At 47.2% G+C, this 14837-nt stretch overlaps 1 protein-coding gene across 1 annotated transcript in view; it reads right to left on the reverse strand.

Annotated features, from left to right (window-relative positions):
* LOC139423691 (polycystic kidney disease 1a) overlaps positions 1–14837 on the reverse strand; it is a 165222-nt gene that overhangs the window by 98636 nt on the left and 51749 nt on the right. The window contains 3 exon segments of the mRNA XM_071175302.1: positions 3014–3167; positions 3677–3798; positions 11689–11927. Of these exon segments, the coding sequence (XP_071031403.1) occupies positions 3014–3167; positions 3677–3798; positions 11689–11927 (515 nt within the window).

Genomic DNA, 14837 nt, shown 5'->3' on the forward strand with positions numbered 1-14837 from the left:
CCTCCCTCCCTCCGCCATCTCCCTCCCTCCGCCATCTCCCTCCCTCCCTCCGCCATCTCCCTCCCTCCCTCCGTCATCTCCCTCCCTCCCTCTGTCATCTCCCTCCCTCCGCCATCTCCCTCCCTCCGCCATCTGCCTCCCTCTGCCATCTCCCTCCCTCTGTCATCACCCTCCCTCCCTCCGCCATCTCCCTCCCTCTGTCATCTCCCTCCCTCCTTCCGCCATCTCCCTCCCTCCCTCTGCCACCTGCCTCCCTCCGCCATCGCCCTCCCTCTGTCATCACCCTCCCTCCCTCTTTCATCTCCCTCCCTCCCTCCGCCATCTCCCTCCCTCCCTCCCTCCGCCATCTCCCTCCCTCCCTCCCTCCGCCATCTCCCTCCCTCCCTCTGCCATCTCCCTCCCTCCCTCCCTCCCTCTGTCATCTCCCTCCCTCCCTCCGCCATCTCCCTCCCTCCCTCCGCCATCTCCCTCCCTCCCTCCCTCCCTCTGTCATCTCCATCCCTCCCTCCCTCCGCCATCTCCCTCCCTCCCTCTGTCATCTCCCTCCCTCCGCCATCTCCCTCCCTCCGCCATCTCCCTCCCTCTGTCATCTCCCTCCCTCCCTCTGTCATCTCCCTCCCTCCCTACGCCATCTCCCTCCCTCCCACTATCATCTCCCTCCCCCCTCTGTCATCTCCCTCCCTCTGTCATCTCCCTCCCTCCCTCCGCCATCTCCCTCCCTCCCTCTGTCATCTCCCTCCCTCCGCCATCTCCCTCCCTCCCTCCGCCATCTCCCTCCCTCTGTCATCTCCCTCCCTCCCTCCCTCTCTCCGCCATCTCACTCCCTCTGCCATCTCCCTCCCTCCGCCATCTCCCTCCCTCCCTCCGCCATCTCCCTCCCTCCCTCCCTCTGTCATCTCCCTCCCTCCCTCTGCCATCTGCCTCCCTCCGCCATCTCCCTCCCTCTGTCATCACCCTCCCTCCCTTTGTCATCACCCTCCCTCCCTCTGTCATCTCCCTCCCTCCCTCCGCCATCTCCCTCCCTCCCTCCCTCCGCCATCTCCCTCCCTCCCTCTGCCATCTCCCTCCCTCCCTCCCTCTGTCATCTCCCTCCCTCCCTCCCTCTGTCATCTCCCTCCCTCCCTCCCTCCGCCATCTCCCTCCCTCCCTCCGCCATCTCCCTCCCTCCCTCCCTCTGTCATCTCCATCCCTCCCTCCCTCCGCCATCTCCCTCCCTCCCTCCGCCATCTCACTCCCTCTGCCATCTCCCTCCCTCCGCCATCTCCCTCCCTCCCTCCGCCATCTCCCTCCCTCCCTCCCTCTGTCATCTCCCTCCCTCCCTCTGCCATCTGCCTCCCTCCGCCATCGCCCTCCCTCTGTCATCACCCTCCCTCCCTCTTTCATCTCCCTCCCTCCCTCCGCCATCTCCCTCCCTCCCTCCCTCCGCCATCTCCCTCCCTCCCTCCCTCCGCCATCTCCCTCCCTCCCTCTGCCATCTCCCTCCCTCCCTCCCTCCCTCCGCCATCTCCCTCCCTCCCTCCGCCATCTCCCTCCCTCCCTCCCTCCCTCTGTCATCTCCATCCCTCCCTCCCTCCGCCATCTCCCTCCCTCCCTCTGTCATCTCCCTCCCTCCGCCATCTCCCTCCCTCCGCCATCTCCCTCCCTCTGTCATCTCCCTCCCTCCCTCTGTCATCTCCCTCCCTCCCTACGCCATCTCCCTCCCTCCCACTATCATCTCCCTCCCCCCTCTGTCATCTCCCTCCCTCTGTCATCTCCCTCCCTCCCTCCGCCATCTCCCTCCCTCCCTCTGTCATCTCCCTCCCTCCGCCATCTCCCTCCCTCCCTCCGCCATCTCCCTCCCTCTGTCATCTCCCTCCCTCCCTCCCTCTCTCCGCCATCTCACTCCCTCTGCCATCTCCCTCCCTCCGCCATCTCCCTCCCTCCCTCCGCCATCTCCCTCCCTCCCTCCCTCTGTCATCTCCCTCCCTCCCTCTGCCATCTGCCTCCCTCCGCCATCTCCCTCCCTCTGTCATCACCCTCCCTCCCTTTGTCATCACCCTCCCTCCCTCTGTCATCTCCCTCCCTCCCTCCGCCATCTCCCTCCCTCCCTCCCTCCGCCATCTCCCTCCCTCCCTCTGACATCTCCCTCCCTCCCTCCCTCTGTCATCTCCCTCCCTCCCTCCCTCTGTCATCTCCCTCCCTCCCTCCCTCCGCCATCTCCCTCCCTCCCTCCCTCCGCCATCTCCCTCCCTCCCTCCCTCTGTCATCTCCATCCCTCCCTCCCTCCGCCATCTCCCTCCCTCCCTCTGTCATCTCCCTCCCTCCGCCATCTCCCTCCCTCTGTCATCTCCCTCCCTCCCTCCCTCTGTCATCTCCCTCCCTCCCTCTGCCATCTCCCTCCCTCTCTCTGTCATCTCCCTCCCTCTGCCATCTCCCTCCCTCCCTCTGTCATCTCCCTCCCTCTGTCATCTCCCTCCGCCATCTCCCTCCCTCCCTCTGTCATCTCCCTCCCTCTGTCATCTCCCTCCGCCATCTCCCTCCCTCCCACTGTCATCTCCCTCCCTCCCTCTGCCATCTCCCTCCCTCCGCCATCTCCCTCCCTCTGTCATCTCCCTCCCTCCCTCCCTCTGTCATCTCCCTCCCTCCCTCCCTCCGCCATCTCCCTCCCTCCCTCTGTCATCTCCCTCCCTCTGTCATCTCCCTCCGCCATCTCCCTCCCTCCCACTGTCATCTCCCTCCCTCCCTCTGCCATCTCCCTCCCTCCCTCCGCCATCTCCCTCCCTCTGTCATCTCCCTCCCTCCCTCCCTCTGTCATCTCCCTCCCTCCCTCCCTCCGCCATCTCCCTCCCTCCCTCCCTCCGCCATCTCCCTCCCTCCCTCTGTCATCTCCCTCAATTTGTCATCTCCCGACCTCCCTCTGCCATCTCCCGTGTGTGTGTGTGTGTGTGTGTGTGTGTGTGTGTGTGTGTGTGTGTGTGTGTGTGTGTGTGTGTGTGTGCCCGTGTTATTGGTCTGTCTACCTATGTGTCCTCACCAGGCAGCAGCAGGGTTAGTCCAGGGTGCTGGCCACAGTGAGGTCTGTAGATCTGTAGGACAAGCTGAGTGTGTGAGGACAGCTCCTGACAGATGAACTCTACAGATGACACACGACCTGCCTGAACAAACCCCAACGCTGGGAACAACAGGAGCTGATGAGGAGAGACAGAGAGAGAGAGGGGAGGAGAGAGGAAGAGAGAGAGAGAAGGGGAGGAGAGAGAGAGAAAGGGAGAGACATAGAGAGAGAGAGAGAGCAAGAGAGAGAGATAGAGAGAGAGAGAGAGAGAGAGAGACAGACAGAGAGAGGGAGAGAGAGAGAGACAGAGAGAGAGGGAGAGAGAGAGAGAGAGAGAGAGAGGGAGACAGAGAGAGAGAGGGAGACAGAGAGAGAGAGGGAGAGAGAGAGAGAGAGAGGGAGACAGAGAGAGAGAGAGAGAGAGAGAGAGAGAGAGAGAGAGAGAGAGAGAGAGAGAGGGAGAGGGAGACAGACAGACAGAGAGAGAGAGAGAGAGAGAGAGAGAGAGAGAGAGAGAGGGAGGAAGGAAGGAAAGAAAGAGAGGGGAGGGTGGAGGAGGAGAGAAACATATTTTAGAGTGACTGTATGAGTGTGTAGACAGAGTGTGAAAGTACGTGTGTAGTGACATTGTGTGTCTCTCCTCACCTCTATGCTCCTGGCTGGTGGTTCAGGGGAGGAGAGCGGTGTGGGGGCGGGGCTACAGAGAGGTCTGTGGGTGGGGAAAACAGCCAAGCCCACCAGGTACACCCCCGCATCAGGAACACGCACTGGAGAGAGAGAGAGAGAGAAGAGGAGAGTGAGAAAAGGAGAAAAAGGGAGAGAGGAAAGAGAGAAGGAGAGAGAGAGAAAATGGGAGAGAGGAAACATCACTTCTATTCCCCTCAGATCTTCAGAGAGGAAGACAGGAACAGGGAACAGTATTTACTGAAGATTAATACTCTTTCAACAAGGAATTCCTCTACAGCATCAAACTTCAATTTAAAATGATAAAGATATGTACATACTCCCCATCGTAATGACCCACGATAAAATAGTCAACTTGAAGAAGGAGAGGAGAGAAGATAGGAGAAGAGGAGACGAGAAGAGAGGGAAGAGGAGACGAGAAGAGTGGGCAGGGTGGAGGAGAGGAGAAAAGAGGGAGAGCCCTGAAGACGATGAGATGTAAGAATAGATGTCTCTGTTGACTGAACTTAAACACACACCCCTGATAATGTGTGTGTGTGTGTGTGTGTGTGTGTGTGTGTGTGTGTGTGTGTGTGTGTGTGTGTGTGTGTGTGTGTGTGTGTGTGTGTGTGTGTGTGTGTGTGTGTGTGTGTGTGTGTGTGCAGCAGGTAAATAAGACGAAGAAGAAGGAGAGGAGAGAAGATAGGAGAAGAGGAGACGAGAAGAGAGGGAAGAGGAGACGAGAAGAGTGGGCAGGGTGGAGGAGAGGAGAAAAGAGGGAGAGCCCTGAAGACGATGAGATGTAAGAATAGATGTCTCTGTTGACTGAACTTAAACACACACCCCTGATAATGTGTGTGTGTGTGTGTGTGTGTGTGTGTGTGTGTGTGTGTGTGTGTGTGTGTGTGTCTGTGTGTGTGTGTGTGTGTGTGTGTGTGCAGCAGGTAAATAAGACCTCAACTCAATCAATTTTGAATGTGACTAATATGAAAACACCATCCTAGTAGTACTACTGTAGAAAACACTATCCTAGTAGTACTACTGGAGAAAACACTATCCTAGTAGTACTACTGGAGAAAACACTATCCTAGTAGTACTACTGGAAAAAACACCATCCTAGTAGTACTACTGGAGAAAACACCATCCTAGTAGTACTACTGGAGAAAACACCATCCTAGTAGTACTACTGGAGAAAACACCATCCTAGTAGTACTACTGGAGAAAACACCATCCTAGTAGTACTACTGGAGAAAACACTATCCTAGTAGTACTACTGGAGAAAACACCATCCTAGTAGTACTACTGGAGAAAACACTATCCTAGTAGTACTACTGGAGAAAACACTATCCTAGTAGTACTACTGGAGAAAACACTATCCTAGTAGTACTACTGGAGAAAACAATTAACATAGTAGTACTACTGGAGAAAACACTATCCTAGTAGTACTACTGGAGAAAACACTATCCTAGTAGTACTACTGGAGAAAACACTATCCTAGTAGTACTACTGGAGAAAACACTATCCTAGTAGTACTACTGGAGAAAACACCATCCTAGTAGTACTACTGGAGAAAACACTATCCTAGTAGTACTACTGTAGAAACACTATCCTAGTAGTACTACTGGAGAAAACACCATCCTAGTAGTACTACTGGAGAAAACACTATCCTAGTAGTACTACTGGAGAAAACACCATCCTAGTAGTACTACTGGAGAAAACACTATCCTAGTAGTACTACTGTAGAAAACACTATCCTAGTAGTACTACCGGAGAAAACACCATCCTAGTAGTACTACTGGAGAAAACACCATCCTAGTAGTACTACTGGAGAAAACACTATCCTAGTAGTACTACTGGAGAAAACACTATCCTAGTAGTACTACTGGAGAAAACACCATCCTAGTAGTACTACTGGAGAAAACACTATCCTAGTAGTACTACTGGAGAAAACACTATCCTAGTAGTACTACTGGAGAAAACACCATCCTAGTAGTACTACTGGAGAAAACACTATCCTAGTAGTACTACTGGAGAAAACACCATCCTAGTAGTACTACTGGAGAAAACACTATCCTAGTAGTACTACTGGAGAAAACACTATCCTAGTAGTACTACTGGAGAAAACACTATCCTAGTAGTACTACTAGAGAAAACAATTAACATAGTAGTACTACTGGAGAAAACACTATCCTAGTAGTACTACTGGAGAAAACACTATCCTAGTAGTACTACTGGAGAAAACACTATCCTAGTAGTACTACTGGAGAAAACACTATCCTAGTAGTACTACTGGAGAAAACACCATCCTAGTAGTACTACTGGAGAAAACACTATCCTAGTAGTACTACTGTAGAAACACTATCCTAGTAGTACTACTGGAGAAAACACCATCCTAGTAGTACTACTGTAGAAAACACTATCCTAGTAGTACTACTGGAGAAAACACCATCCTAGTAGTACTACTGGAGAAAACACTATCCTAGTAGTACTACTGGAGAAAACACCATCCTAGTAGTACTACTGGAGAAAACACTATCCTAGTAGTACTACTGTAGAAAACACTATCCTAGTAGTACTACTGGAGAAAACACCATCCTAGTAGTACTACTGGAGAAAACACCATCCTAGTAGTACTACTGGAGAAAACACTATCCTAGTAGTACTACTGGAGAAAACACCATCCTAGTAGTACTACTGGAGAAAACACTATCCTAGTAGTACTACTGTAGAAAACACTATCCTAGTAGTACTACTGGAGAAAACACCATCCTAGTAGTACTACTGGAGAAAACACTATCCTAGTAGTACTACTGGAGAAAACACCATCCTAGTAGTACTACTGGAGAAAACACTATCCTAGTAGTATTACTGTAAAGAAAACACTATCCTAGTAGTACTACTGGAGAAAACACCATCCTAGTAGTACTACTGGAGAAAACACTATCCTAGTAGTACTACTGGAGAAAACACTATCCTAGTAGTACTACTGGAGAAAACACCTATCCTAGTAGTACTACTGGAGAAAACACTATCCTAGTAGTACTACTGGAGAAAACACTATCCTAGTAGTACTACTGGAGAAAACACTATCCTAGTAGTACTACTGGAGAAAACACCATCCTAGTAGTACTACTGGAGAAAACACTATCCTAGTAGTACTACTGGAGAAAACACTATCCTAGTAGTACTACTGGAGAAAACACTATCCTAGTAGTACTACTGTAGAAAACACTATCCTAGTAGTACTACTGGAGAAAACACCATCCTAGTAGTACTACTGGAGAAAACACCATCCTAGTAGTACTACTGGAGAAAACACTATCCTAGTAGTACTACTGGAGAAAACACTATCCTAGTAGTACTACTGGAGAAAACACCATCCTAGTAGTACTACTGGAGAAAACACTATCCTAGTAGTACTACTGGAGAAAACACTATCCTAGTAGTACTACTGGAGAAAACACCATCCTAGTAGTACTACTGGAGAAAACACTATCCTAGTAGTACTACTGGAGAAAACACCATCCTAGTAGTACTACTGGAGAAAACACTATCCTAGTAGTACTACTGGAGAAAACACTATCCTAGTAGTACTACTGGAGAAAACACTATCCTAGTAGTACTACTAGAGAAAACAATTAACATAGTAGTACTACTGGAGAAAACACTATCCTAGTAGTACTACTGGAGAAAACACTATCCTAGTAGTACTACTGGAGAAAACACTATCCTAGTAGTACTACTGGAGAAAACACTATCCTAGTAGTACTACTGGAGAAAACACCATCCTAGTAGTACTACTGGAGAAAACACTATCCTAGTAGTACTACTGTAGAAAACACTATCCTAAACACTATCCTAGTAGTACTACTGGAGAAAACACCATCCTAGTAGTACTACTGTAGAAAACACTATCCTAGTAGTACTACTGGAGAAAACACCATCCTAGTAGTACTACTGGAGAAAACACTATCCTAGTAGTACTACTGGAGAAAACACCATCCTAGTAGTACTACTGGAGAAAACACTATCCTAGTAGTACTACTGTAGAAAACACTATCCTAGTAGTACTACTGGAGAAAACACCATCCTAGTAGTACTACTGGAGAAAACACCATCCTAGTAGTACTACTGGAGAAAACACTATCCTAGTAGTACTACTGGAGAAAACACCATCCTAGTAGTACTACTGGAGAAAACACTATCCTAGTAGTATTACTGAAAAAAAACACTATCCTAGTAGTACTACTGGAGAAAACACCATCCTAGTAGTACTACTGGAGAAAACACTATCCTAGTAGTACTACTGGAGAAAACACTATCCTAGTAGTACTACTGGAGAAAACACCATCCTAGTAGTACTACTGGAGAAAACACTATCCTAGTAGTACTACTGGAGAAAACACTATCCTAGTAGTACTACTGGAGAAAACACTATCCTAGTAGTACTACTGGAGAAAACAATTAACATAGTAGTACTACTGGAGAAAACACTATCCTAGTAGTACTACTGGAGAAAACACTATCCTAGTAGTACTACTGGAGAAAACACTATCCTAGTAGTACTACTGGAGAAAACACTATCCTAGTAGTACTACTGGAGAAAACACCATCCTAGTAGTACTACTGGAGAAAACACTATCCTAGTAGTACTACTGTAGAAACACTATCCTAGTAGTACTACTGGAGAAAACACCATCCTAGTAGTACTACTGGAGAAAACACTATCCTAGTAGTACTACTGGAGAAAACACCATCCTAGTAGTACTACTGGAGAAAACACTATCCTAGTAGTACTACTGGAGAAAACACTATCCTAGTAGTACTACTGGAGAAAACACCATCCTAGTAGTACTACTGGAGAAAACACCATCCTAGTAGTACTACTGGAGAAAACACTATCCTAGTAGTACTACTGGAGAAAACACTATCCTAGTAGTACTACTGGAGAAAACACTATCCTAGTAGTACTACTGGAGAAAACACCATCCTAGTAGTACTACTGGAGAAAACACTATCCTAGTAGTACTACTGTAGAAACACTATCCTAGTAGTACTACTGGAGAAAACACCATCCTAGTAGTACTACTGTAGAAAACACTATCCTAGTAGTACTACTGGAGAAAACACCATCCTAGTAGTACTACTGGAGAAAACACTATCCTAGTAGTGCTACTGTAGAAAACACTATCCTAGTAGTACTACTGGAGAAAACACCATCCTAGTAGTACTACTGGAGAAAACACCATCCTAGTAGTACTACTGGAGAAAACACTATCCTAGTAGTACTACTGGAGAAAACACCATCCTAGTCGTACTACTGGAGAAAACACTATCCTAGTAGTATTACTGAAAAAAAACACTATCCTAGTAGTACTACTGGAGAAAACACCATCCTAGTAGTACTACTGGAGAAAACACTATCCTAGTAGTACTACTGGAGAAAACACTATCCTAGTAGTACTACTGGAGAAAACACCATCCTAGTAGTACTACTGGAGAAAACACTATCCTAGTCTGGAGAAAACACTATCCTAGTAGTACTACTGGAGAAAACACTATCCTTGTAGTACTACTGGAGAAAACACTATCCTAGTAGTACTACTGGAGAAAACACTATCCTAGTAGTACTACTGGAGAAAACACTATCCTAGTAGTACTACTGGAGAAAACACTATCCTAGTAGTACTACTGGAGAAAACACCATCCTAGTAGTACTACTGGAGAAAACACCATTCTAGTAGTACTACTGGAGAAAACACCATCCTAGTAGTACTACTGTAGAAAACACTATCCTAGTAGTACTACTGGAGAAAACACCATCCTAGTAGTACTACTGTAGAAAACACTATCCTATTAGTACTACTGGAGAAAACACCATCCTAGTAGTACTACTGTAGAAAACACTATCCTAGTAGTACTACTGTAGAAAACACCATCCTAGTAGTATTACTGTAGAAAACGCCATCCTAGTAGTACTACTGTAGAAAACACTATCCTAGTAGTACTACTGTAGAAAACACTATCCTAGTAGTACTACTGGAGAAAACACCATCCTAGTAGTACTACTGTAGAAAACACTATCCTATTAGTACTACTGGAGAAAACACCATCCTAGTAGTACTACTGTAGAAAACACTATCCTAGTAGTACTACTGTAGAAAACACCATCCTAGTAGTATTACTGTAGAAAACACCATCCTAGTAGTACTACTGTAGAAAATACTATCCTAGTAGTACTACTGTAGAAAACACCATCCTAGTAGTACTACTGGAGAAAACACTATCCTAGTAGTACTACTGTAGGTGTGTGTGTGTGTGTGTGTGTGTGTGTGTGTGTGTGTGTGTGTGTGTGTGTGTGTGTGTGTGTGTGTGTGTGTGTGTGTGTGTGTTTGTTTGTGTGTGTGAGTGTGAGTGTGAGTGTGTGTGTGTGTGTGTGTTCCTCAACCTTGGTGTGTGTGTTCCTTGGTCTGCACTGTGATTACAACATGTCACAACGGGACTTGATGGTTGAGAGGGTAACAGAGGGTATGTAACAGATAGGGTAACAGAGAGGGTATGTAACAGATAGGGTAACAGAGAGGGTATGTAACAGATAGGGTAACAGATAAGGTAACAGAGAGGGTATGTAATAGATAGGGTAACAGATAAGGTAACAGAGAGGGTATGTAAACAGAGAGGGTAACAGAGAGGGTATGTAACATATAAGGTAACAGATAAGGTAACAGAGAGGGTATGTAAACAGAGAGGGTAACAGATAGGGTAACAGAGAGGGTAACAGAGAGGGTAACAGAGAGGGTAACAGAAAGGGTAACAGAGAGGGTAACAGATAGGGTAACAGAGAGGGTAACCGAGAGGGTATGTAACAGATAGGGTAACAGAGAGGGTATGTAACAGATAGGGTAACAGAGAGGGTATGTAACAGATAGGGTAACAGATAAGGTAACAGAGAGGGTATGTAATAGATAGGGTAACAGATAAGGTAACAGAGAGGGTATGTAAACAGAGAGGGTAACAGAGAGGGTATGTAACATATAAGGTAACAGATAAGGTAACAGAGAGGGTATGTAAACAGAGAGGGTAACAGATAGGGTAACAGAGAGGGTAACAGAGAGGGTAACAGAGAGGGTATGTAACAAATAGGGTAACAGAGAGGGTATGTAACAGAGAGGGTAACAGATAGGGTAACAGAGAGGGTAACAGAGAGGGTATGTAACAGATAGGGTAACAGAGAGGGTAACAGAGAGGGTAACAGATAGGGTAACAGATAGGGTAACAGAGAGGGTATGTAACAGAGAGGGTAACAGAGAGGGTAACAGAGAGGGTATGTAACATATAGGGTAACAGATAAGGTAACAGAGAGGGTATGTAAACAGAGAGGGTAACAGAGAGGGTAACAGAGAGGGTATGTAACAGAGAGGGTAACAGATAGGGTAACAGAGAGGGTAACAGAGAGGGTAACAGAGAGGGTAACAGAGAGGGTATGTAACAGAGAGGGTAACAGAGAGGGTATGTAACATATAGGGTAACAGATAAGGTAACAGAGAGGGTATGTAAACAGAGAGGGTAACAGAGAGGGTAACAGAGAGGGTATGTAACAGAGAGGGTAACAGATAGGGTAACAGTGAGGGTAACAGAGAGGGTAACAGAGAGGGTATGTAACAGAGAGGGTAACAGATAGGGTAACAGAGATGGTATGTAACAGAGAGGGTAACAGATAGGGTAACAGAGAGGGTATGTAAACAGAGGGTAACAGAGAGGGTAACAGAGAGGGTAACAGAGAGGGTAACAGTGTGAGAGACAGTCGCGGTGGGGGGGGCTGCAGCTGCTTTAAAGGAAGAGTCAACAGATACACATCTGGCAGAGTGGTCCCGCTAAGCGTGTGTGTGTGTGCATGTGTGTGTGTCTATGTGTGTGTGTGTGTGTGTGTGTGTGTGTGTGTGTGTGTGTGTGTGTGTGCGCGTGTGTGCGTGCGTGTGTGTCTAGTCTCCTACCTTGGGGGCTGTACTGGCAGACGTAGGCCCGTTTAGTGCTGCAGGGGTGTGAGCTGGGCAGAGCTGTGTGGTCTAGAGACACACACACTTTCCCCCGAACCAGCGTAGCCCGGTCTCTCCCTCCGCCCTCGCCCTCTAGCGCCTCCGATCCGTCCACAAAGCGCAGCGAGCCTGGAGAGTCCACGTCACTGAGACCCAACCAAACACTACGCTCCCTGTAGGGGGTAGAGACCACACACCTCACACACACACACACACACACACATTATAGAGACCACACACCTCACAGACACACACATTATAGAGAACACACAAGCCTTACACCCACACACACATTATAGAGACCACACACACCTTACACACACACATTATAGAGACCACACACACCTTACACACACACACACACACACATTATAGAGACCACACACCTCAAAGACACACACATTATAGAGAACACACACCTTACACACACACACATTATAGAGAACACACACCTTACACACACATTATAGAGACCACACACACCTTACACACACACACATTATAGATACCACACACACCTTACACACACACACACACACACATTATAGAGACCACACACACCTTACACACACACACATTATAGAGACCACACACACCTTACACACACACACACATTATAGAGACCACACACACCTTACACACACACACACATTATAGAGACCACACACCTCACAGACACACACATATTATAGAGACCACACACACCTTACACACACACACACATTATAGAGACCACACACCTCACAGACACACACACATTATAGAGACCACACACACCTTACACACACACACATTATAGAGAACACACACCTTACACACAGCACACACATTATAGAGACCACACACACCTCACAGACACACACACATTATAGAGACCACACACCTCACAAACACACACATTATAGAGAACACACACACCTTACACACAACACACACATTATAGAGAACACACACACCTTACACACACACACATTATAGAGACCACACACACCTTACACACACACACACATTATAGAGAACACACACACCTTACACACAACACACACATTATAGAGAACACACACACCTTACACACACACACACATTATAGAGAACACACACATTCCTTACACACACACACATTATAGAGACCACACACACCTTACACACAACACACACATTACAAATGTCATATTATATATATACAGTGTTTTAACAATGTGCAAATGGTTAAAGTACACAAGGGAAAATAAATAAACATAAATATGGGTTGTATTTACAATGGTGTTTGTTCTTCACTGGTTGACCTTTTCTCGTGGCAACAGGTCACAAATCTTGCTGCTGTGATGGAACACTGTGGAATTTCACCCAGTAGATATGAGAGTTTATCAAAATTGGATTTGTTTTCGAATTCTTTGTGGATCTGTGTAATCTGAGGGAAATATGTGTCTCTAATATGGTCATACATTGGGCAGGAGGTTAGGAAGTGCAGCTCAGTTTCCACCTCATTTTGTGGGCAGTGAGCACATAGCCTGTCTTCTCTTGAGAGCCATGTCTGCCTACGGCGGCCTTTCTCAATAGCAATGCTATGCTCACTGAGTCTGTACATAGTCAAAGCTTTCCTTAAGTTTGGGTCAGTCACAGTGGACAGGTATTCTGCCGCTGTGTCCTCTCTGTTTAGGGCCAAACAGCAGTGTCACGTTCTGACCTCTATTTCTGTTGTTTTGTATTTATTTAGTATGGTCAGGGCGTGAGTTGGGTGGGCAGTCTATGTTTGTTTTTCTAGGTTTTGGGTATTTCTATGTTTCGGCCTAGTATGGTTCTCAATCAGAGGCAGGTGTCAGTAGTTGTCTCTGATTGAGAATCATACTTAGGTAGCCTGGGTTTCACTGTGTGTTTGTGGGTGATTGTTCCTGTCTCTGTGTTTGCACCAGATAGGGCTGTTTAGGTTTTCACACGTTTGTTGTTTTGTTAGTTTATTCATGTATAGTTTCTTTATTAAAGAACCATGAATAGAAACCACGCTGCGTTTTGGTCCGCCTCTACTTCACCACTAGAGAACCGTTACAGAATCACCCTCCACAACAGGACCAAGCGGCGTGGTGTCAGGCAGCAGGAGCAGCGCGAGGAGTACTGGACATGGGAGGATGAGTTGGATGGTAAAGGGACCCTGGGCTCAGCCTGGAGAATATCGCCGCCCCAAAGAAGAGCTGGAGGCAACGAAGGCGGAGAGGCGCTGGTATGAGGAGGCAGCACGGCGGCGTGGATGGAAGCCCGAGAGTCAGCCCCAAAAAATGGCAGGCACCGTGTTATTTCATGTCTAGTTCCTTTATTAAAGAACATGAATAACCACCACGCTGCATTCTGGTCCGCTTCTCCTTCACCACAGGAAAACCCTTACAAGCATTCTAGTTTGCTCTGTTTTTTTGTTAATTCTTTCCAATGTATCAAGTAATTATCTTTTTGTTTTCTCATGATTTGCTTGGGTCTAATTGTGCTGCTGTCCTGGGGCTCTGTGGGGTGTGTTTGTGTTTGTGAACAGAGCCCCAGGACCAGCTTGCTTAGGGGATTCTTCTCCAGGTTCATCTCTCTGTAGGTGATGGCTTTGTTATGGAAGGTTTGGGAATCGCTTCCTTTTAGGTGGTTGTAGAATTTAACGTCTCTTTTCTGGATTTTGATAATTAGTGGGTATCGGCCTAATTCTGCTCTGCATGCATTATTTGGTGTTCTACGTTGTACACGGAGGATATTTTTGCAGAATTCTGCATGCAGTCTCAATTTGGTGTTTGTCCCATTTTGTGAATTCTTGGTGGGTGAGCGGACCCCAGACCTCACAACCATAAAGGGCAATGGGCTCTATGACTGATTCAAGTATTTTTAGCCAGATCCTAATTGGTATGTTGAAATTTATGTTCCTTTTGATGGCATAGAAGGCCCTTCTTGCCTTGTCTCTCAGATTGTTCACAGCTTTGTGGAAGTTACCTGTGGCGCTGATTTTTAGGCCAAGGTATGTATAGTTTTCTGTGTGCTCTAGGGCAACAGTGTCTAGATGGAATTTGTATTTGTGATCCTGGTGACTGGACCTTTTTTGGAACACCATTATTTTGGTCTTACTGAGATTTACTGTC

The sequence above is a fragment of the Oncorhynchus clarkii genome, chromosome 13, assembly GCF_045791955.1.
Source record: "Oncorhynchus clarkii lewisi isolate Uvic-CL-2024 chromosome 13, UVic_Ocla_1.0, whole genome shotgun sequence".
Lineage (NCBI taxonomy): Eukaryota > Metazoa > Chordata > Actinopteri > Salmoniformes > Salmonidae > Oncorhynchus > Oncorhynchus clarkii.